The sequence below is a fragment of the Bidens hawaiensis genome, unplaced genomic scaffold, assembly GCF_021521415.1.
Source record: "Bidens hawaiensis isolate Kalapana, Puna unplaced genomic scaffold, B.hawaiensis_p1.1 tig00005028_1, whole genome shotgun sequence".
NCBI classification, from domain to species: domain Eukaryota; kingdom Viridiplantae; phylum Streptophyta; class Magnoliopsida; order Asterales; family Asteraceae; genus Bidens; species Bidens hawaiensis.
Genome location: NW_027491319.1, coordinates 1,366,928 through 1,390,000, shown reverse-complemented (window position 1 = coordinate 1,390,000; position 23,073 = coordinate 1,366,928). Strand labels below are relative to the sequence as shown.

Below are 23,073 nucleotides of genomic sequence, written 5' to 3'. Positions count from 1 at the left end.
CTAGTGTATAGCTAAACATAAAACAGTGTTCATTATTTCATCATTATCGCTATGTAACATATAGCTAGCTTGCCGCTACCATCCGCTATTTGCTATTAACAACTATGAAATAAATAACAAATTGGTTCAAGCCATTAAAACTGAATTGTCAATATTAGTTGAAACTAATCAACAGTATATAATAATACAAAAACCGTAATCAATGGCCCTGCAAACGGGTCAACTGTTCCAATCAAAGGCACAACGTAAATCCGATTTGATAGAAGAAGACACGTACCTGACTTCAGGATTGCCGCTGATGTTGCGAACCAACTGCATACCGCAGATTCCGACGGCAACGCCTAAAGCAGCAAACAACGGGTACACCTGTCAAAAACAATAGATCCATTAGATCTGATATTTAATATACACAAAGCATCGGTCACAGTAGTATCGATTACTCGTCTGATCAGTTGAAATAACAAGCTAGTTTCAAATAATCAATCTGAAAACCGAATTAAATTAGATAACAACATAGAGTGAGATCGATTGTTACGAACCTCAGGCCTCAGCCAACGCTTGAGAGTCGAAGAAGACATTAATAATTTCTGGATCAACGGAGGCTGACGGAAAACAGGTCGTGGAGACTAGAGAGAAATTATTAGGCTAAAAAGGACAACTATCTCTGACTTGGCACTTTATATAATATCAACCTCTCTAACTTGGTTTGTTTGGTTAGCCAATGAATGCGACTTTTGCTTACTTCTTTTTTTAATGACCATCCAACCCTTATTTTATGTAAGATTAGCGATTGACCCCCCTCAACTTTATTATAGGATCATCATCATCATCGTACTCAGTATATCCCACCAATAGCAAAGCTATGGTAGGGTCTGAGAAGGATAAGATGTAGACAGCCTTACCTCTACCCCATAGGGATAAAGAGGCTGCTTCCGGTGAGACCCTCGGCTCGATAGTAGTTTTGCATCAAGCCTTGGACATAAGGCACATAGCACTCAATCATCGGGACACCGGCTGATCGGTGCATGTACCCTTGTTTTTCGGCTATCAGCACCACCACATGATGCCTGATTAACCTTCCGCCACTTTTAACGTTATTTTCACGAGATTAGTAAAATAACGTCAAAATTAGTGCAATTTCACTTTTGCCCACCCGAGGGTTCACACATATATACATAGATTCAAGCCATCTCTTCCCGTCCCTCTCAAAAGTCAAAACACTTTTATTTTGGTATTAGGCTTTGTTTGGAAAACGTATTGATTACACAATTAGGGGGCATTCCTCACATAAACCCTATGATCGTCTCCTAAAACAAGCTATGGAGACCAAAAATAGAGGTGGTATCCTTAAGTATAAGGAGATGCACCAAAATACAAGTTGTAAGAATTGGTACCCAGGCAAGAGTATTGGTCTTACCCAAATTGTTGTACACGGTACCCCCAACCCAATGAGAAATCCTAATACATTTACCAAGAATCCATACACGGGTTTGAAGTTATACAAAATAAAATACTAAGCAAACATGAAGCAAATCCCATGAAGTTTGTTCCATGAGAGTGCTTCTCCATTTTCACCATTATGAAATCCGTCACCCATAAGTGGGCCGTTATACGGTAACAGTGCCACGGTGGTGGTCAGTATGGGCCAAAAAACCATTGTAGAAATCTGCAAAATGCAAAGACACGCAAAACACAACCCACCAAAATGGGCCTTCTAATGACCCACATGTGTTTTATCTAAAGTTATTCAGCTTTGATCTTGTACTTGATCAATTACACCACGACTGATTCAAGATTGAACCACAAATTGATTTCTTTGATATTTCACAAGCATATAAAGATAATTTTAGAGTGTAGGACAGAGATATATAAACAGTTATATTCAATATCGGTATTATATGTTTATATGTTCTTATTGGAATATGAAAATATGAAGCGCACTTCAAAATTTGTTTAGATGCCAAATCTAACTCTACTTCTAAATTATTATGCCTTTTTTTTTCTACCAATGATTGGACTTGAACCCCTCGTCAATTGAAAAACAGAATCTTGTCAAACACCTTTGTACTATTAGAACCAAATGTCCTTTGTACCACCGTCACAGCTTCCCATAACCGGGTAGAGAAACACAGCCCTAACTTAACTTCTGCAGATTGGGCTTTCTTGCCTCCATGGTGTATTATTGGGTTTTTGTGTCTATTGTTAAAGACCACTCTAACTGATGCACGTTTTACCACATACTAACAATGTCAACATTTGAACAAATTATAAAGAATTGACAATATAAGAAGCGCAACTGAGTACAAGTTCGGCCATATGATTGCTTGTCGGATATCGGTGACAGCGCATATAAACAAGCTGATTTTGATCTCCTCAAATCAAGGTGTATACAATCCAGGGATTTCAAAGGCATGTTAAAGATATATGACACGTGTTTGAATTGACTTTAAGATTACTTAAAAATAAACGTATTCTTATAGAGTTTTTAACATGACTTTGTTTATAAATTAAGCTAGTTTTTTTATTATTTAACTCTATGATCAATAAAAGCTGCATCTTATGAACAAATTGCTTAAAGCTATAAAAAAATGCAAAGTTAGAATTATAATTTTTAACTAGCATAATATTGCAAACAATATTTATTTATTTGTTATAAACTATGTTTGAAAATGGAAATCATTTTTATTGGGTAAAGTAACATGGTATGCCCGACCCGACCCGACCCGACCCGACCCAGCTCCTTACATTGGAAAATCCGCAAGAAAACATAACAGAATTTGTGACAGCGGTGGTGGTGAGAAACAAGTGGTGCACCGTGAATATCCGTACCGGAATATCCGCCACCACCATCAGCCACCGTGAGCTTATTATCTCAATGGCAGCAGCAGCAGCAGCAGCTTCTTCCAGAGCCCTACCGTTTCATCGCCTCACCCACCACAAACCACTTCCACCTCACCGCCAATTCATTTCCAATCGTTCTCGTTCTCGTTCTCGTTCTGCTGCCACAATCAGCTGCTGTCTCCACGGAGTCAACAACGGCGGCGGTGTTTCCGACGACTCTGTATCTACTAACTCCTACCGTGAGTTCTCCGTTATCGCCAACATGTTGAAGCAAATTGAGCCCTTGGACACTTCTGTCATATCCAAAGGCGTTTCTGATTCCGTTAAAGACTCCATGACACGTATGGTTTCATCCATGCTTGGTTTGCTTCCCTCGGATCAGTTATCTGTTGTCGTTAGGGTTTCCAAACGTCCTCTTGTTCGATTACTCGCCTCATCGTTAATCACAGGGTAATTGTTTAAATTGTGATGCATGCTTTGCTTTGTTAGTATTTTAGTGTAATTGGATTAACCGGTCGACCAACGTAATCATAATAAACATTTTAGGGATGTGCGGAGTGCATGCTTGTTTTAGTTTGTTCCTGTCACACATAATCATAAGTGTTAAATGGGGCAATGTTAATGAAATTCAAATTTTGAAAATTTAACTGTTCCGGAGATAAACCTTACGTTCGTATCATTTGGTCTTCTCTCCGGTTCATCTCTCACGAAATTTCATACTAAGTTTTTGTCTCACATTCAGAGTTTTATCCGATTAAAGTATTTGTGGAACCACCAAATAACTTTTAATATGAAAGTTTTCATACGACACTCTGAAAATCCAAGTCAAAATTCCCAAATTCCCCTACATGCTTATTAATTGGTGTGTTGTTTAGGTATACGCTGTGGAACGCTGAGTATAGAGTTATGTTGATGAGGAGGTTCAGTTCAGGTGATTGTGGTTATGCTGGAAAGGATCAGTGTGAAGATAAAGAGAAAGTGTGTGATCATAGTGTTGAGATGGAGTGTTTTTCGGAAGAATTAGAGAGGTTGAACATTCAAAGTGGTTTAGCTGATTTGTGTCCTGATGCTATGAATTACATCCAAGAGTTGGAATCAGAGCTATCTACAGCCAAGAAGGTGAGACAACTGCAAAGGTTATCTTTCATTTCCATAACTACATTGTATAGTTTTGGCTTTTTAAGGTGAAACAAGCTCTGGTTTATAGTGAACACTGTTGTTTATAAGATGTCTATTGGCTGTTAATCAAGAATGGTGATGATAGACATTAGATTAATAAATCTGGCTAAGACCAGAAGTTAAGACTCAATCAATTGCCCCAGGAGATTGCGAAAATATCAAAAACTTGACTCAATCTCAATCCTACTCAGAAATAGGGTTGCTTAAAAAACAAGCCAAGCTAGCTTCAGCTTCAGCTCCAGCTTGGGCTTGAATATCTTAGCGAGCTGAAATTTGAGTTTGAGCTCGGCTTGGATAAACCTCGAGCAAGCTTGGTTATTTTCGCAATCTTGTAATTCTTGCACATATGGATAGAAATAACAAAATTATAAAGTGATTTTTTACATATAAAAGTTGGGCTTCTTGTAAGGCCCCGTTACCGGTAGCCCTACTTTCGTGTTGGATTTACTCATAAACGCAGTTCTAAATATCAGAGTTAATTAAAACATTCGCGGAATATAAAAGCTTTCATAAAACATTTCATAACAAAACACATCTTGTCTTAAAACGTCATCTTGTCTTTCAAAATAAACAAACATTAAACTTAAACGTCTTGAGTCTTCCGATGCCAGCTCTTATTCAGTGCCACGTGTCTCCTCAAGCGAGCTGCCTCATCCTACTCACCTGCGTGCATACTAAAAGTCAGCTACGCTGAGTGAGTTCTAGTTAATCATACATTATACAATACACACAAACTTATATTCTTTCATTCATACTTTCATACTTTCTTTTGTACTAACTTACTTTCATATCTTACGTTATAAAGAGCATTACGCCCTACATTCCTCGAGTATTATTAGGGCTCGGTACCCTCCTTCCTCGAGTATTATTAGGGCTCGGTACCCTCCTTCCTCGAGTATTATTAGGGCTCGGTACCCTCTTTCCTCGAATATTAGCAGGGTTCGGTTCCCTAGTTCTCGAATATTAGTAGGGTTCGATTCCCTCTTCGTTACCATACAACCATACATCATACCTCGAGTATTATTAGGGCTCGGTACCCTTTTCGTAGCCATACAACCATACAACCATCCTTTCCTTCTTTTATTAACTTTATCACGTTCATACACATAAGCATACGTATCATACTTACCTTATACATAGCGTTACAACCTGACAGTACGTGCAATATCCGAAGATCGTTCACGTACCATCAAGCAATCATTCATACATTTCACATTATTCACATAAGGCATACACTTATCTCTTAGGATAAGCGTATTAACAAACATATTGAGTATGCACACAGCCCCGAAAACATGACACATAATTGGGGCTAGAAACTCACCTCAATGCGGTTGCGTTCACCGTTTACGGTTATTCCCTTCTTGAGCTGTGCACGACTAACTGTATAATAATTACAGTATTAAGTACCGCTCTAGTCATCTCATTGCTACTTAATTAGTCTTACACGTCTAAGCTGTTTTACTTCATTAAATCATTACCTTGTTAGTTAATCGTTACTCATTTACCTTTAAAGGTATCTTTCATAAATTGCCAAACTCCAAGGGCTGTTATGTAATTATATAATTCTTTTCTAAGTCCAGGGACCATTCTGTCTTTATATTAAACTCCTAGTTCGTTACTTTTCCCTTAACGAATTGGGTAAAGAATCACCCTCTGATTCGCTAAGCTCTCATAACGAACTAGCTAACGAATCACCCTCTGATTCGCTAAGCTCCCATAACGAACTAGCTAACGAATCACCCTCTGATTCGCTAAGTTTCCTTAGCGAACTAGCTAACGAATCACCCTCTGATTCGCTAAGTTTCCTTAGCGAACTAGCTAACGAATCACCCTCTAGTTCTCTAAGTTTCCTTAGCGAACTAGGGTTAGGTCAGGGAACATTCCCTGACACCTTTATCTTTTCCGGCGCCGCCTTTCCGGCGCCGTCATCGCCGGAAAACCGCGTTTTCGCCGGAAAAATGAGATCTCACTCGTTCTTCCACCGTTTTCATCGTTTTTCGTCCCATTTGATCCAGATTTGAGCTAGGGTGATCCCTAAACTCATCTTAGGTCCGGTTTATACCTGATTCCACCCGGATCTTGTGATTTAAACGGTTTAACGGTGTCGGCTCGTCGTTACGCGACTATAACTAACGGTTTAGGCTCGTACAATATTAAACTATCATTACCTCGGGTCGGTGCTCGGTTTCCTTCTTGATTTCGGCTAGAGATAAGGAAGAACTAGAGAGAAATCTTAAGTGTGTGTTTTGGGTGGTGTATGGAATATGTGTGAATGAGGATTAAATGGATATTAAGGGTTTATATATTTATAGATCATGGGCTTAAGCCATTGTCTTTCCTTCTTTTTTTTCCTAACCCAAGCCCATAACCCATATTCATTTACCCAACACTAGCCCAACTCGTATTCTATTTATCTAAACCAATAACGACCCACTATGAAATAACGAAATTTATTTTTATTATAATAACCGAAAGTAGGATGTTACACTTCTTGGCTGGCCTGCTTAACATGAAGAGGGTGCTCACCCAGCTCGAAATCTAAACGAGCCGGCTTTGCTTGTTTATTTTTTTAGCTGATTTTGAGCAAGTTTCTAGCTGTGAGCAAAGATTTTGCTGTATGTGCATGACTTTATAGCTGTGTGTGATGAAGCTTGATTCAAATTGTGTCTTATCCCTTTCTATCAGGATCTGCACACTCAGAAGCAGGAAAGTATGCAAATAGGACACGCAGCAGAAAGTAACAATGATATATTGAAGTACTTGCAATCATTAGATTCAGACATGGTAATCACTTTAACTTGCATATATGCATTCTAGTTTAATATAATAAGCACTACCAGTATTGAAGCAGTTTTCAAAGTTCTCAACATTATACAATCGTCTACCAGTTCTTAAGTGAATCACCCTATATATTTATGTAATATGTATGTGTTCTGAAGCTGTAACTTTCTCGTGTGTTATGTTTCGACAGTTAAATGAACTATCAAAACCATCATCTTCAGAAGTGAAACGAATTCTACAACAACTTGTTCATTGTGCATCCACAAAAATATTTAAGAAAGATTTCACCTCTGGTTTAATGGGAGATTCAGTAGTCCAAGAAAACTACAAAAATGACAATTACAACTTCTGTGAAACGCGGGATCATCTTGCAAAACTGCTTTTCTGGTTAGTATAACGTCACTATCACACAATCTCTGTGCATGTTCAATATTTTGTTTTAATGGTCTCCAGTTATGTAGTTAACACAAATCGTCTACAGGTGTATGCTTTTAGGTCATCACTTAAGAGGTTTCGAGAACAGATTGTATCTGAGATATGCAGCTGGCTTCATATGATCATCCACATTTGCAACATATAAATAGATTATGAGCAAGTAGACAATGTGTGCTCTTAAACCTAGTTATGCTACCTAAATATCGAATTCGATGTTCTTTTCTCATATTCGTATATATATAGGCATACAAAAAGAATCTCTCGTATTCGTGTATATATAGACATACAAAAAGAATCTATCAAACAAAATTTCAAGAATAACAATATACACCAAAAAAGAATGAATCAAATTACAAATAACCAAAAATACATCATCTCAATTGTTGTTTAGAGTGTCTATAGAGATCATAAGGCAACCATAGCTCATCAACCGGACATGGCTCACCAGCGTCTAGTCTCACCCATGGTTTCCCCTTCCCACTCCAATGCAACAAACTGACTGGACCCGGATGCAGTGACCTGCAACTATGAACCCTGTTGTTCACACCGAGCCCGTGTTGATTCCACCTATGGTCAATCGCCGCCACATCACCACCAAACACTAACAAAAACGGCGGTAACGAACCCAATTCGTATATCCTCTCCTCCTTTTGAACCTTCATCCATTTCTCAATCCTACCCCTGAAATCTTCTTTCCTCCATTTGACCAAATCCATCACCATTACCCCTGTGTTGAAATAACAAGGCTTCTTCCCATCAAACACACTCGCCCGACTCGAATCAGACCAAAACCTGTCGGTAAAATACTTGGTGAAATTCGCGTGACAGTAAACTGGAGCTCCAATCGTCGACCCAGCTAACGAAACCGACCAAAGCTTCTGTATATCATCAACCACAATAATATCCGAATCCAGATAAATCACTCGGGTCACACTCGGGTCAATCATGTCTGCCAAGTACGTTCTCGCGTAATTCAACGGGTCTTCAAGCGCTTCGCGAACCGAATACGAGATCAAGCCCTTCACAACATCATCATCAAACTTATAAACCATAAAATCCAAAGACGGAAATATGGTTTTGATGATCCGGGTCAAGTCTTCAGGTTTAGGCGATTTCGATTCGGATGCAATGAAATGGAAGTTAAGATCTTCAGGACAAGAAGTATGTTTTAATATCGAATGAACAGCAGCTACTGATCCTCTCAAGTAGTTAAAATCAAGAGTCATTGCCACGTGGATGGTTCCGGACACCCCGCATTGAGCACCGTTAATGTACTCGGGTGCTTCGATGTAATCCGCATCCACGTTGTTGTTAGTCCCGTAAAGTTATATGTTTGAAGGTGTTTCAGGAAGTGAACGGATCGCATGTGTGGGTATAAAAATAATAATAGTCAACAGAAAAACAACACCAGCAGCTTTAAATCGAAGCATATCATAAAATAAAAGGTTGTATGTCCGGTCGGAAGTCAAAATAGGTGGTCGGATTGGAGTATGAATGTTGGAAGAAGATGAAGAGGTGTGTGTGCGTATAAATATTAAGTGGAGGAAGAAACGCGTTTTGTTTGGAACACGGAAGGGGTGGAATGGGAGTTTGTGGATAGTTGAGGGGGTGATTTAGAAAATGGGGTTGAATTTTAAATTCAAAGGTGGAAGGTTCGAGGAGAATGACAGGCAATATACATACATAATGTTGTTTGTGTATCATTGATTTCCATGTTACCACGTGCCTGCTTCTTCTGTTATGTTCTGCTACATTATTACTATTTCATATTCATATTCCGTCTTCAAATTTATAAGGCTGAGGGGTGTGGGGCGCGAGTGGGGGCGCCAGCCAATAATATTGTGACGTGTGGCAGAGAGAGAAACTTGATAAGATGGGTGTTGGTAGTGGTGCTCGCGCCCCGGGGCATGGTGTGGAGGGGCGCGAGAGGGGGCGCGAGCGGTTTTTTTTTTATTTTTTTATAAATGTATTAAAAAAACGTATTATTAAAAAAACTCATAAATTATTTAAAAAAACACACATTAATTAAAAAAACACATTAATATCTAAAAAAAAAATTAAAGTACTAAAAAAACATTATTCTTATTCTTCGGCTTGGTCTTCTTCGATCAACCTCTTCCGGATACGTTCCTTTTGTTTTTCCATCAGCATTTGGTCGACCGGATTTAGGTTACTGAAGTCTCTTGTAAGGAATTCCAAATCTCTCATTCTTTTTTTTTCCTTTTTGTCATTAGAGACCACCTCCATGGTTTTGTTGAATTTATTGAGGGATTCAACAAGATCGTTGATGTTTACGGCTTCCCCCTCAGCCGGTTTTTTGCCCCTGGCGTCCCTTCCCAATGGCCGCCTCCTCGGCGGTGAAGACGTTTCCTCCCCCGCAACGTTTAGGTCGAATCCAACCCGGCAATCCGACCCGGCGGAAGTGCTGTACGCTCCAGACGAACTAGTTTTAGTCCGTTTCGGCCGTACTTCTGCATCAACGTCCGGCGCCACCAGCTCAACCCACTTAGAACACCTTCTCAACCTCTCCCACACCTTTACATCGTCCCACGTCTTCACCGTCCCATACCACCGCAGGCACTCCTGCTTCCACTCTTCGACGGTGAAATTATAAACCGCCAAATCGTCACTGCCACTTGGTCTCATACGACCGGCGTTCCTGTTGAACAGATTAGTAAACAAGCCGACAAATTTTCTGATTTCGGTCCACCGACCCGAAATCATATCGGCGTTCCGCTCTGTACTCCCAACGAGCGAATAGAACGTCTCCCTAACCTTTGTCCAAAAGACCTTGCTCTTTTGGTAGTCCGCTGCAAAATGCATAAATAAATTTGTAAGTCATTTAACTTTTTTATTTAACTTTTTTATTAAAAATCATTTTTAAAAACGTTAAAACAATTACCGCAACGCCGATCCTCAGAAGTGACTATCCAAGCCCGACACAGGGCTTCCTTCTCATCCGATGACCACGGAGTGATTTTCCGTTTCGTCCTTCCGGTCGAAGCCGAACCCGACCCGTCCGTTGCAATTTGTTTTTTCCGGTGGACGCGTCTTCTTTGTCCCGCAGCTTCACCTTCTGGTTCTTGTGTCTCCGGAACTACAAAGTTAGGAGACGGTTGTATGTTGGATGGTTGAAAGCCGGATGGTTGTTGCGAACCCGAATAAAACATCGCTTGGTCCGGTGCCGACCATAAATCGTCGTAACTGTAATCTGAATCTAGGTTTGGGTACCAATTTCCAGCCATGTTTTTAAAAAAAGGTTTGGAAGATAGGGTGATTTTGGGTTTTGGGTGTGGTATGTGATATTGGTATGTGATATTGGTGTTGGTTTGGGTTTGATATAGGTTTAATAGAGAGAAAATTGTATGTTTTATATTGATGTTGGTATGTATTTGATATAGATATATATAGAGAAAAAAAAATTTTTTTTTTTTATTAACTTGAGCCAACGGCTCATTTTTAAGACCCCAACGTCTCTTTCCCATTTCCCAAAGTCCCTTTACGCCCAACAGCTCCCGCGAGACCCCTTGCGCCTGCCTCTTTTTCCGCGCTCGCGCCCCTCTCGCGCCCCTCTCGCGCCTCGGTGGTGTGGTCCTCGCGCCCTGGGGCACGACCGGCTGCCCTCTTGCGCCCTTTCTAGCGCTCCACACCCCTCAGCCTAACAAGTAATTAACTAATTACACGTTTTTAAATAAAATAACAAAGTTTAACAGCAGTCAACGACCAGTCATGTTACGAATAGTGGTAACTTTTTTTGAACAAGAATCTAATCTACTTTTAAATATTTCTATAAACTAGTTATATACATGTAGCTTTATAGAGTTACATACATATAGCTTTATAGGATTTGAACCCCTCCATAACATGTTACTACCAAATCATGAAACTAGTGTAGCTAGAGGTGAGATTTTTAAATTCTTGGGATGATAACTGTAATCTTATCTTAGGGAGGTGGGGGTGGTCTTCCTGACTCCACGAAGCTCACATCCTCCCCTTCGGTACCAACCAATACGATGTGGTGTTCTCGCTGCCATTCTTTCTTTCCTGAATCGGTGTAGTGATCCCAAATTATGATGTTTTTTTGTCGAGCCTCAGAGCCACGGGGTGGTTATCATATACTAACAAATGAAAGAGAAAAAGAAACAAAATTCAAGCCCTAGTTAGAGTGTCACCAAACTCACCTCGAGACCACTCACCACCTCGAGAACCCACCTCGAGACCACTGCCCGGGGTCGATTAGTGTTTCTTCATTGGCGCCATCCGTGCATAAAAGCTAGAACTAATTCTTAGTTTTTTCAAAATTTCTGAAGAAATGGTTAACGTTACTCCGGTCCCAAGGACAGTAAGTGACCAAGAAACCCCGGTGACCACAACCCCAGCAACTGGGGGGAACACCGGCGGTTACACAAATTTTACGAACACTACCCCGGTTACCCAAGACGGGACAAGTGCAGTAAACAATATTTCACTGGGGTTCACTGATGCCCAGTTGGAGAAACGGACGAGGGTCCCTCGCCAAACACTTGATCAAGTTAAGGCGTGGGCCGAAGCACGTCAGAAAGAGTTCCAAGCTGAGTTGGATGAACGCTTGCGTTCACTTCAACAGGCTGACGAATTCGGCAGTACTCGCCAACATCTCAACATGAACAGTGAGTGCGAGTACTCGGACGATGAGCGGGAAGAATCCGATACCGACGCAAACCCTCGCCATAAGGCAAAAGGGAAGCGTAAGGAAACGGACTTCCAACCGACAAGGAATTTTGGAGAAACCTTTAAACCAACGAACGCGGGGAGAAACCCACGTGACTTCTCCAAAACCTTTAGACCAACTGCTGCAAATGCACGAAAGTCCAAGTTTGCAAGGGACATTGCGGAAGCAATTGCCCCTAGAAGTGCCAAACAAATGTCCAACATCGGCACTTATGATGGTCTTTCCGACCCAGACGACCACTTGAACAGATTCATTGCGGGGGCAACCGTCAGTAACTGGACGGAACCCACGTGGTGTTATATGTTCCAGATGACTCTGGTTGGAGCGGCCAGGGCATGGTTCGATCGTTTACCGGTCCACCACATCTATGATTGGGCGGACTTTCAGAACAAGTTCAGCCAACACTTCAGCCAACAGAGGAAATATACTGAAGAACAGTGGACGATCCTCAACTGCGTTAGAGAGGAGGATGAATCTTTACTAGACTTCATCACTCGCTTCAACTCCAAAAAGCTGAGTCTGGGCAACATAAGTGAAGATCTTGTTCGCGCCGCTTTCATCCAGGGCGCCGAATACCCAGAACTTATCCGCACATTGACGGGTAAGGACGGCATGCCATCCACATGGGATGCCATCATGACGGCGGCCAAGCGCTTTGCCGAGACGGAGAAGCAACTGGGAAGGGATCTTCCCCAGAGTACACACCTCTACACGCAAAGGACTAGAGAAAACAATGTTCGGATCGCCCGGCAGAACAAAAAGAGGAAGCTAGGTATTTGGCAGTCAAGGGTAAACTTTGACACCTCATCCAGCTCTCGCCCTCTTGTTGGCGGAAGGGATAACACACACCCTTCAAGCCGAAAACACCGGTGGACGCCACTCACCAAAAGCGTCACGGAGATATTTGCCACCGAAAAACTACCATGGCCAAAAGCTCCAATGATCCGGCAGCGACCTAATGTGGATCAAAGCAAATCCTGTGACTTCCACGGGACAAAAGGTCATAGTACGGAGGAGTGTACATCCTTGAAGGATATTGTTGAAACATTCGTCAAAGATGGAAGACTTGCACACCTTGTGGCATCAATCAAGAAGGGAGGAAGGAATGATAACCGGTACAGAGGCAACGGACGAAAGCCCGTTGACATCAGCATCAACATGGTTCATGGCAACATCAGAGGAAGAAAAAGGCGAGCGACAGAACCATGCGCGTGGAAGGAAGCTGAGGTACGCTTCCCGCGAGTGCCAGGAGGACCCAGCAAAGAAGGCCCTATCGTCATCAAAAGCCAGCTGGGGCACTACATCACTTCTCGCACTCTTGCTGACAACGGCGCCTCGTCAACGGTGATGTACAGGCAGTTCTTCGACAAGCTAGATGACGAAGACAATGAACGCCTGGAAACGATCTACGCCTCGATGGAAGGGTTCGACGGCAGCACAAACACCCCCCTGGGTATCCTATCTTTCCCCGTCACTCTTACGGATGGGAATCACTCACGCACAGAAGACGTGGATTTTGTCGTAATGAGGAAGCCACACCACACATACGACATTCTCTTCGGAAGAGACGGGATGGCAAGATTCAACGCCGTGGTATATTCAGTCCACGGCATGATGGGATGGCCAACAGCTGAGGGTGTAGCGATGATCACCGGCATTCCCCAGGTATGCATCGCATCTGTCTCATCTAAACCCAAACCAAAGATGGCTAAACCAACCATCACCGAACCGGAAAGATGGGCCTTTAATGGAAAATACCCTGACCAGGATGTTACCATTGGCCCAACAGTTGTTGATCCCACACGCACCTTACTCAAACGCTTACTACAGAAAAACGCTGACATCTTCGCGTGGACACCAGCTGACATGACTGGTGTACCCCGAAGTAAGGCAGAGCATAAGCTCAAGTGTGATCCGGCTGTTACGCCAGTCGTACAAAAGCGCAGAGTAATGGGGCCAGAACAAACTAACGCGTGTAGAACCCAAGTCAAGGAACTCCTTGACGCAGGCATCGTACGCGTTAGCAGATATCAAACATGGGTTGCAAATCCCGTTATGGTACCGAAGAATAACAAACAATGGCGCATGTGCATAGATTTCAAGGACTTAAACAAAGCATGCCCCAAAGATTGTTATCCGTTACCCGAAATTGATCTTAAGGTTGATTCGTTAGCACCGTTTCGCCTTAAATGCTTCCTGGATGCGTATAAGGGGTACCATCAAATCCACATGGCCGTTGATGATCAGGACAAAACCGCTTTTCGGACTCCCGATGGCACATTTTGTTATCAAATGATGCCATTTGGACTTAAGAATGCCGGGTCCACATACCAACGCCTGATGGACAACCAGTTTCATGCCCAAATTGGGAGGAACTTGGAAGTCTACATGGATGACTTGGTCATCAAAAGCCCTGACGCAGAAGCGATGTTGAAAGACATCGAAGAAACTTTCAACACGCTTAGGAAGATAAACATGAAGCTCAACCCGAGCAAGTGTGCCTTTGGAATGGACAAAGGGAAGTTCTTGGGGGTCATCGTCACTAAAGATGGCTTCAGAGCGAACCCTGAAAAGGTCGAAGCCGTTATCAAAATGGAATCACCTACTACCATCAAACAGGCTCAGACACTGAATGGACGACTAGTTGCACTTAATCGCTTTTTGGCAAACCACGCGGATAAGTCGTTTCCTTTCGTGTCAACGTTGAGAAACTGTTTAAAGAAAACGCACTTCCGCTGGACACCAGAAGCGGAAGCAGCTTTTCAGGAGATTCGGTCACGCTTGATCGAACTCCCAACGCTCACAGCACCAGAAGCGGGGGAGGGGTTAATCCTATACCTTTCCGCAACAGATAGAGCAACCGGGGCGGTCCTGCTAGTTGAACGGAAAGGCATCCAGATGCCAATCTATTATGTCAGCCGTATCCTAACAGACGTAGAAACCCGATACTCTACCCTCGAAAAATTAGTCTTAGCACTTATACACGCTTCACGCAGGTTAAGACGATATTTCCAGGGTCACCCAATCACCATTCTCTCCAACTTCAAACTTGCAAACGTTCTACGCAAACCCGAGTTATCGGGACGCCTAGCCAAATGTGCAATTGAGTTGGGGGAATACGCGATAAAGTATAAGCCAAGACCAGCCATAAAAGGCCAGGTTTTGGCCGACTTTATTGCGGAAGTGCCTACATCGCGGGAAAAAGAGTGCCAGGAAGAGGCTCAACCCTCTCCAGCACAAAACATCAATGATGTCTGGCGACTCTACACTGATGGAGCAGCCAGTAACGAGGGTTCAGGCGCAGGGCTGAAACTAACCAACCCAGCAGGCCAAGAATACACTTACGCTATTCGACTGGATTTTCCAAGTACGAATAACGAAGCCGAGTATGAAGCATTCTTGGCCGGGCTAAGAATTGCGCGTAAGATGGGAGTGAAACACTTGGAAGCCCACGTGGATTCCATGTTAGTAGCCAATCAAATCAACGGGACGTACACGGCCGTGAACGACACAATGGCTCTGTACCTCGCACAAGCAAAAACCCTTATGCGCGATTTTAACGATTGCAAAGTCATACACGTCAAGCGTAGTGAAAACAAATCTGCGGATGCGTTAAGCAAGCTTGCATCATTAGCCTTCACCCACTTGGGAAAGGACATCCGCATTGAACTCCTCGAGGCACCTTCGGTCCCGCACAAGGAAATTTGTGTCATCCAAACCGGCACAGAAACGTGGATGACACCAATAATAAAATACCTTGCGGCAGGTACACTACCAGAGTCAAAAACACAGGCAAGAAAACTACGCTGTAAAGCACTGAATTATCAACTCATCGATGACATCCTTTACAGACGTAACTTTCTTGGCCCACTCTTAAGATGTGTGGACAACCAAGATGCTGACTACCTCCTAAGGGAAGTACACGAAGGCATCTGTGGAGTACACGCAGGTCCACGCGCTGTTGTAGCTAAGCTAAACAACGCGGGATACTTTTGGCCGGGGATGCATACGGATGCGCTGGCATACATCAGAAAATGCAGGTCTTGTCAGCTCTACGCACCCAACACGCATCGCCCGAAGAATGAACTTGTTCCAGTCACCTCTTCATGGCCATTTCAGAAGTGGGCCATCGATGTGACAGGCCCATTTCCTACAGCAGCAGGAAATGTTCAGTTCCTAGTGGTAGCCATCGACTACTTCACCAAGTGGATAGAAGCAAAACCCTTAGCCCAAACAACCGCGAAACATATCAAAAAATTTATTTGGGAATTTATTATTTGTCGTTTTGGACTTCCACAGAATTTGGTGAGCGATAACGGCACCAACTTTGCTGACAAGAAGCTACAAAAGTGGCTGGAAGAACTTCAAATCACCCACACTTTTACCTCAATGGCGCACCCGCAGGGTAATTGTGAGGTAGAAAGAGCAAATAAGAGCATCGTCGAAGGCATAAAGAAAAGACTCTTGGAACACAGATCCGGCTGGGTGGACGAGCTTCCGCACATCCTTTGGGCAAACAGAACGCTGAAAAAGGCCAGTACGGGAGAAACCCCGTTCAGTCTCACTTATGGCACTGAAGCCATGGTCCCGGTCGAAATTGGTTTACCCTCACCAAGGGTCTTGATTCAGCCAGAAGACAATGATGCGGAAAGACGGTTAGACCTTATGCTAACCGAAGAACGCAGAGACTTAGCCGCAGTGCGTGAAGAGAACTACAAGCGACAAATGCAAAAGTACTACAACACGCGGGTAAAACTCTGCAACTTCAATGTAGGAGACTACATACTGCGTAACAACGAGGCTTCGAACCAACAACGCCCAGGAAAACTGGCCCCGGTCTGGGAAGGGCCATACATTATCAAAGAAGTTCTGGGAAAGGGCGCGTACCGGCTCGAAAGGCTTGATGGCACTCCCATCCCAAGAACATGGAATGGAGCTCAATTACGCAAATGTTACATGTAGATCAATTCCAAACTTGTAAAGAAAAGGCCTAGAGCCACTTCTAATGGAAATGATTCTCCTTTCACAATGTGTTGATAGCCTTACCTTTATACTTATGAACTTCCCACACTGATGTGCCGGTATTCACCGCATAAATATGGGAAGAAGTAAGTCGTTACATGTGGAATGCGGCAAAACCCGCATAAACACAAAACGGTAAAAATTTCAAAAGTTAAGGAAAATCTCCACGCAGGTCAGATGTAGGCAAAGTTTAGCCATCCTATTAAGTGCAAGTGACGGTCTTACCCGCACAATCACGAACAAGGAGGCAAAACTTCAACCTATTATCTACCACGTTCAAAGGTTAACTTATTCTAAACACTTAGAAAATTTCAAAGGAAAAGATGAGGGAAAGTTCCACGCAGGTCAGATATAAGTAAAGTTAAGCCATCCTACTAAGTGTAAGTGACGGTCATACCCGCACATTCATGAAAGAGGAAGCGAAACAAACTTATTATTTGCCACGTTAAAAAGTTAACTTATCTAAGTACTAAAGAAATTGCTAAGTTAAATCAAAACATGCGTAAATTAAACAAGGCAAGGAATTAACACAATCTTTATTCCATGAAAATTCAAACATTACAAAGATTGCTGGGTGCATACCCGCATACAAAAGAAGCTATACAAAAACAAAAATCTACGCTAATGGTGGAAAGGGATCTTCAGGATCAAGCTTCAGGACCACTTCCACTTGGACCCGCACCATCAGTAGAGCGTGGCGGTTCAAGGAAAGCTTTAAGGATAGCTGGCCCATCATCAGCAGCAGCAACTTCGTTCACCTTCTCCACCACCGGATGCGGGAAGGCGGCATACTGGTTCACTGCTTGGTCATAAACAGCTTCAGTATCCACATCGTACAAAGGGAAGTTGGAAGGCGGGATGCCTTTCTCAACGAACCCTAGACCAAGCAGGAAGCCGGCCTTTTCCCCATCCTCATGAAAAGCGTTGAGGGCTGCGCTCATGGCATCGTCGTATGATGTGTCCGTGAAGACTCGATGCACAACCTACAAGAAAAAATACAAGTGTCAAAATCTCTTCTATGTGCAAAGAAAAGTGTAAAGATATGAAATTACGCATACCTGAGACAACGCTTCTCGAAGAAGCCATTCCTTGATAACCAGAGCTTCCTGGAGGGCAGCTTGAGCTTGGTTACGGGCGCGTTCGGCTTCACTTTTGTTGAGGTTGGCAAGCAACACTTCTTTAGCCGCAGCCTCTTCAACGCCCTTTAGCTTCCGCTCAGTGTGGTCAAGCACCCCCCTCTGGTCCAGGATCTCTTGGAGCTTCTTCGCGTCTTCCATCGCCAAGGCATCATGAGCCTGTTGGAGCGCCTCTAGTTTGGCTTTAAGTTCCTCGTTCTCGAGGCGTAGAGGCTCAGCAACAGCTTCAGCCTTGACGGCCCTTTCAGTTGCGTTCCGAGCAGTTTCCTTAGCCAGCCGAAGCTGTTCGTTAACAGCTTGGGCAGCCTTGGAACGGGCCTCGAGACGAGCCTGAACTTCAACTTCAAGGGCCTTGAAGGCCTTCTCCTTCTCCGCAGCAACGGCGGAGAGCCTCCTATTCTCCTCCCGGACAGCCCGCGCCTGAGCTACTTCTTGGTTACGAGCTGCTTTTAACTTGTCGTTTTCACGACAAAGCAGCTCGACGCGCGGCTGCATCCTGGCCAGGAGAACCCGAAGCTCATTGGTTAGCTTACCCTCCTGGTAGCTAGCCATGGCTTCCCCCAACGCACCACTGGGAGCTGCGTGACGAGCCCACTCCACGCACTCCACAGGCGTGCGAAGGGTTGTTCCTCGGCGGATGTTCCATCGTGGAACATACACTTCATTGGAATCCGACACTGCAAAAAACAAAAAGCAGTTAGGAAAAGTTGATACAAAAAAAAAAGGCCAAAAGAACCCTACGCACCTGTAGGGTCGACAACAGGCCGATAGCCGCCAAACCCATCACCTGAACCCAAGGGAAATCCGTCCAAGAGGTCAGGCAGATGGGAAGGAGGCAGAGGTTGGCGAGAAGCCCCAAGCATACCTAAAGGATCGGCCGTCGTTGCCGATGACGGAGGAGGCATGGTGAAGGCCGCCGCGGTAGTAGAAACCAACGGAGGTGAACTCACCGTAGGTGAACTCACAACCGTGGTCGCCGCTGCAGAGGAGTCCGCAGAAAAAGTCACCGCCGGCTCAGTGAAAGATTCAGTAAATATGGCACTGACAGCCGGCGGTGATGTCATCACAGTTGGAATAGTTGGCTCAACTGGGTGAGCAACTGAACCAACTGAAGCAGGCGCTGCCGCCTGGGTCGTCGCCTCAGGTAGGCTGACCAAGCCTACCGTCATGGGTCCGGAGGTATTCCTCCCCGCTCTACCCTGGAATGCGGTAGCATCCACGCCTGCACAAAGAAGATAAGTATCAATGATGGAAAGCTATAAAGTTAAAAATAAAGGAAGTTTGTACTTACGGGTTTTCTTGAGCCTAAAAGTGCGGACAGGCGGGGACGAACCCGATGGAGCCGGCCTCTTTACGCCGCTCACCGTCGTCATCCGGGGCTCTCCGGAGGTGACAGTCGTCGCAGCCTCCGGACCAGTGGTCTTATCACCACCAGGGTTCCCCGCCACCTCCTCGCTCTAGGTCTTTGAATCAGACCGAGGCACTGGATCGGTAGTGGAGGCCACCTTCGCCTTCCCCTTCCCGCCGGCAGCCTTCTTCTTCCGCACCAACGGAGGACCATCTGCGGATTCCTCATCAGAACACAAGATTAGAGGAATTCCAGCAGAGGTTTCAGCATTGAGGGGTCGAGGGTTGAATAACGCCTTACCTGGCCGCCTGGCGCTCAGGATCTCGTGGCCTAGCGGGTAGACCTCCACGAACCGATCCGCCGTCTGTTCAAGGATGGGCAACTCGTTCTCATCTAGAGCACGAGTACCCATCCGAGCTGGACTATCAGCCTCTCGCGGATACAGGAGCGACTGCAAGTCGTTCCCCTCTGAAATAAAAGATAAACAGTTAGAAGACAAACCTATATAAACAAAGAAGACAGAGCATACCGTAAGGGACAGAGTTCAAACCGTATTCAAGGACGATCGGGATCTTTTGCGCATCCGCATCCTTCCACACCCGGCTCATCCCGAGCATCACCATCCCGGACTCCGCAAAGCTGTAAACCGGAGATTGGACTCGGGAAATCTTTGAGAACCATTCCGCCTCCTGGTAGTTGGAGGCGTGAAGGCTGGGGAGTGCTTGCCATTCTTGAACTTCATGGCAAGGGGGATGGCGCGAGCGGAGATATAAAAGAACTCCCGCTTCCATGAGCGAAGACTGCGCTCGGTTGCGCAAATCTTCAAACCCTTGATCCGGGTTATCAGAGTATACCACCCCTGGATGCACCTCCAAGAGTAGAAGGTCATCAGGCGGTCGACGAAGGGCTCAACGCCCAGAATCCGGCACACCCACTCGAAGTGGCGAATCTTCGCGATCGCCATCGGGTGTACCTCGGTCAGGTGTACACCGTGCCTCTCCAGAACACGGTACACAAACTTCGTCAAGGGGAACCTAAGATTCCCATAGACAAAAAATGCGGCATATACCTCGATCTTGCCTCTGGGGGCATCATACACCGTCTGGTGAGGTTCAGGAAACTCAGGCTCGAAAGACTCGAGCATGAACTTCCTGACGATGTACTGATATAGATCGACAGGCAGAGCACACTGGCACTCGCCAGCAGTACTCTTGTCATCCTTGTCGGACGTGGATGACGGGTTCTCGGCGTATACCACAGCCTCCTGGGCTGTAGCCTCAAGATCGTGAACAGAAGACATCTTGCAGGTAAGAAAGAAGAGAACGATTTCAAGAATGCTCGACTGAAGAGGTGAATATTCGCCGGAAATCGTTTTGAAGATGAAGAGAAAAGTGAAAGTGTGGATTACAAAGGACCCTCTCCCCCTTTATATACTAATCGCAATCAATGCGATGAATTTAATGCGGAAGAGAGAGAAATCGCAGGTGCAATGAAACTATGACACGTGGCAAAGAGCAAGCTGGCAACAGCTGTTGAAAGGACGCGTGCCAGTAATTTCGCGGCCACGCGCCCGAAAATTCGCGCCCACACGCCTGAAAAAGCGCCTGGAATGACCATATACTGTCACGTCGCCATAACTTCCTGCACGTCCTGACACTGTCAGAAGAAACCGTCGGACGACGTTTCAATAGTTTGGACTGTTCTTATCCTTTCACCAACTCTTCGAATTTCAAAATTTCAAAAAGATTCAAAAGCGGGAAAATACCCCTTACCTTGGCAACCAAGTAACTATAAGACAGGTGCGAGTAAAGTGTTAAGGCAAAACCCTTCACATACTTAGCACCCGCAGGGAATTGACGCCAGGAATACCTTGGAAGTAAAGTAACCGTAAGATGAGTGCGGGTACAGTGTCAAGGCAAAACCCTTCACATACTTAGCGCTCCGCGGGGAATTCAAACCAAGAAGGATCTTCTGGGCCATGCTTGCGGAAACGGGAATAACATCCCCGCATAGCGGGAACGTCGAGAACTATATTGTTTGAAACTCCAAGATGGAATTGGTGGTTTTAACATAATTGATCACTATGTTCAAAACTACCAAAACCCCATGGAGAATCCACACAAGTGGGACTCAACGCTCCTGACTTGCGAGGAGGTTACAGACCTACCCACTTCATACCCAAAGATCAAGCAGAAAAGTCGGGAATTTCTGCGTGACATTAGGAAAACCGCGGGAAGAATCCCCACGGAAAACCTTAAAACTAAAAACCCTTTTCAAAACCCCTTGCTAAAGTCCAAAAGTTCACCTCACTTATTAATAATTCATGAGAAGAACATTGGACTGGGGGTACTTGAAGAGGTAGGTCCCAGCAGAGCCCAGTTGGACCCGCAAGACTCACCTTGAAGAGGGACGTCTGCGCAACGACCAACTGCTTCCGCAGGACCCACCATGCTCAGAGAAGACCTTACGCGCAGTACGCCAGCTGCCGCAGGGAAAGCCTCCCAATGGTGAAGTACCCCGCTTGTTCCCGCAGTTGCGGATACAAGCCATCAGGGAAGGCTACCCGCACTGATAGCAAGGCTACACGCACAAAGCACTAACTCTTGCTACTTCAGTAATGTCACCTGAAGGAATGAGCAAGGCGGGAATACTCCCGCCCAAATGAGCCAGTCCGTATGCTTTTGGAAGATCTTTTGTACTATACCTGCCAAGGTATGGGCAAAACAGACGATCTGACCAAAACAGCCCATGAACCAATCACAGGGTGACAGCTCACCGACAACAGTACGAGGAGGAGCACCCTCTAGTACTGTTTGTCACTATTAGCCGCTGCCTACTCACCAACCCTTACTATGGGACGTGCGTAGCCTACAGTTGGTGGAACAGTGCATAGCCGGCAGTAAAGGAACAGTATACAGCCGACCTTGTCACTATCGGCCGCAGCCTATCCACCAACCAGCATGGCTTGTGCGTAGCCCACTGTTGGTAGAACAGGAATACTATTCAGCCGGCTGTACCTTCTTGGAAACCTACACTCGGCTATAAATACTCCAACACCTTGGAATGGTAAGGACATCATCTGATATCTCATTATCTTCTCTAGCAATCTCTTAATATACACTTATATTCAGAGCAATCTAGTATGATTCTCACGCCGGAGGGTGGTCACAAGGAGGAACCCCCCCCCCCTTCTCAGTGACGAGCTTACGGTGTCTGTTTTGCAGGTCACCTGAAGAACAACTTTCTTTGCTGGACCTCATCCTCGTGGGAAACATCTATATAACCCCCAGATTATCCGTAATCTGCCCGGGGTCGATTAGTGTTTCTTCACTCCCCTTCGGTACCAACCAACACGATGTGGTGTTCTCGCTGCCATTCTTTCTTTCCTGAATCGGTGTAGTGATCCCAAATTATGATGTTTTTTTGTCGAGCCTCAGAGCCACGGGGTGGTTATCATATACTAACAAATGAAAGAGAAAAAAAAACAAAATTCAAGCTCTAGTTAGAGTGTCACCAAACCCACCTCGAGACCACTCACCACACCCTTAGAAGTTAGACCATGTGTAGTCGTAAAGCTCCACATCCAGGAGTTATGCGCCACGTGGCGCCCAGTAAGA

The 23,073-nt window shown here is 44.7% G+C and overlaps 2 protein-coding genes and 1 pseudogene across 2 annotated transcripts in view; 1 reads left to right on the top strand and 2 right to left on the bottom strand.

Moving 5' to 3' along the window:
- Positions 1-705, bottom strand: part of LOC143628558 (uncharacterized) — a 1,767-nt gene extending 1,062 nt beyond the window's left edge. The window contains exons 1-2 of the mRNA XM_077098115.1: positions 540-705; positions 278-366 (exon numbers count right to left, since the gene is read on the bottom strand). Coding sequence (XP_076954230.1) covers positions 278-366; positions 540-578 — 128 coding nt within the window. The 5' untranslated portion in view covers positions 579-705. The remainder of the gene's footprint in view (positions 1-277; positions 367-539) is intronic.
- Positions 706-2,704: 1,999 nt separating this feature from the next.
- Positions 2,705-7,438, top strand: LOC143628590 (uncharacterized). Its single transcript, XM_077098139.1, has 5 exons — positions 2,705-3,291; positions 3,717-3,960; positions 6,709-6,807; positions 6,995-7,191; positions 7,286-7,438. The coding sequence occupies exons 1-5, from the start codon at positions 2,705-2,707 to the stop codon at positions 7,359-7,361; spliced, it is 1,203 nt and encodes a 400-aa protein (XP_076954254.1). The 3' UTR covers positions 7,362-7,438.
- Positions 7,439-7,440: 2 nt separating this feature from the next.
- On the bottom strand, positions 7,441-8,996 carry LOC143628615 (putative galacturonosyltransferase-like 10 pseudogene; annotated as a pseudogene).
- Positions 8,997-23,073: the final 14,077 nt, after the last annotated feature.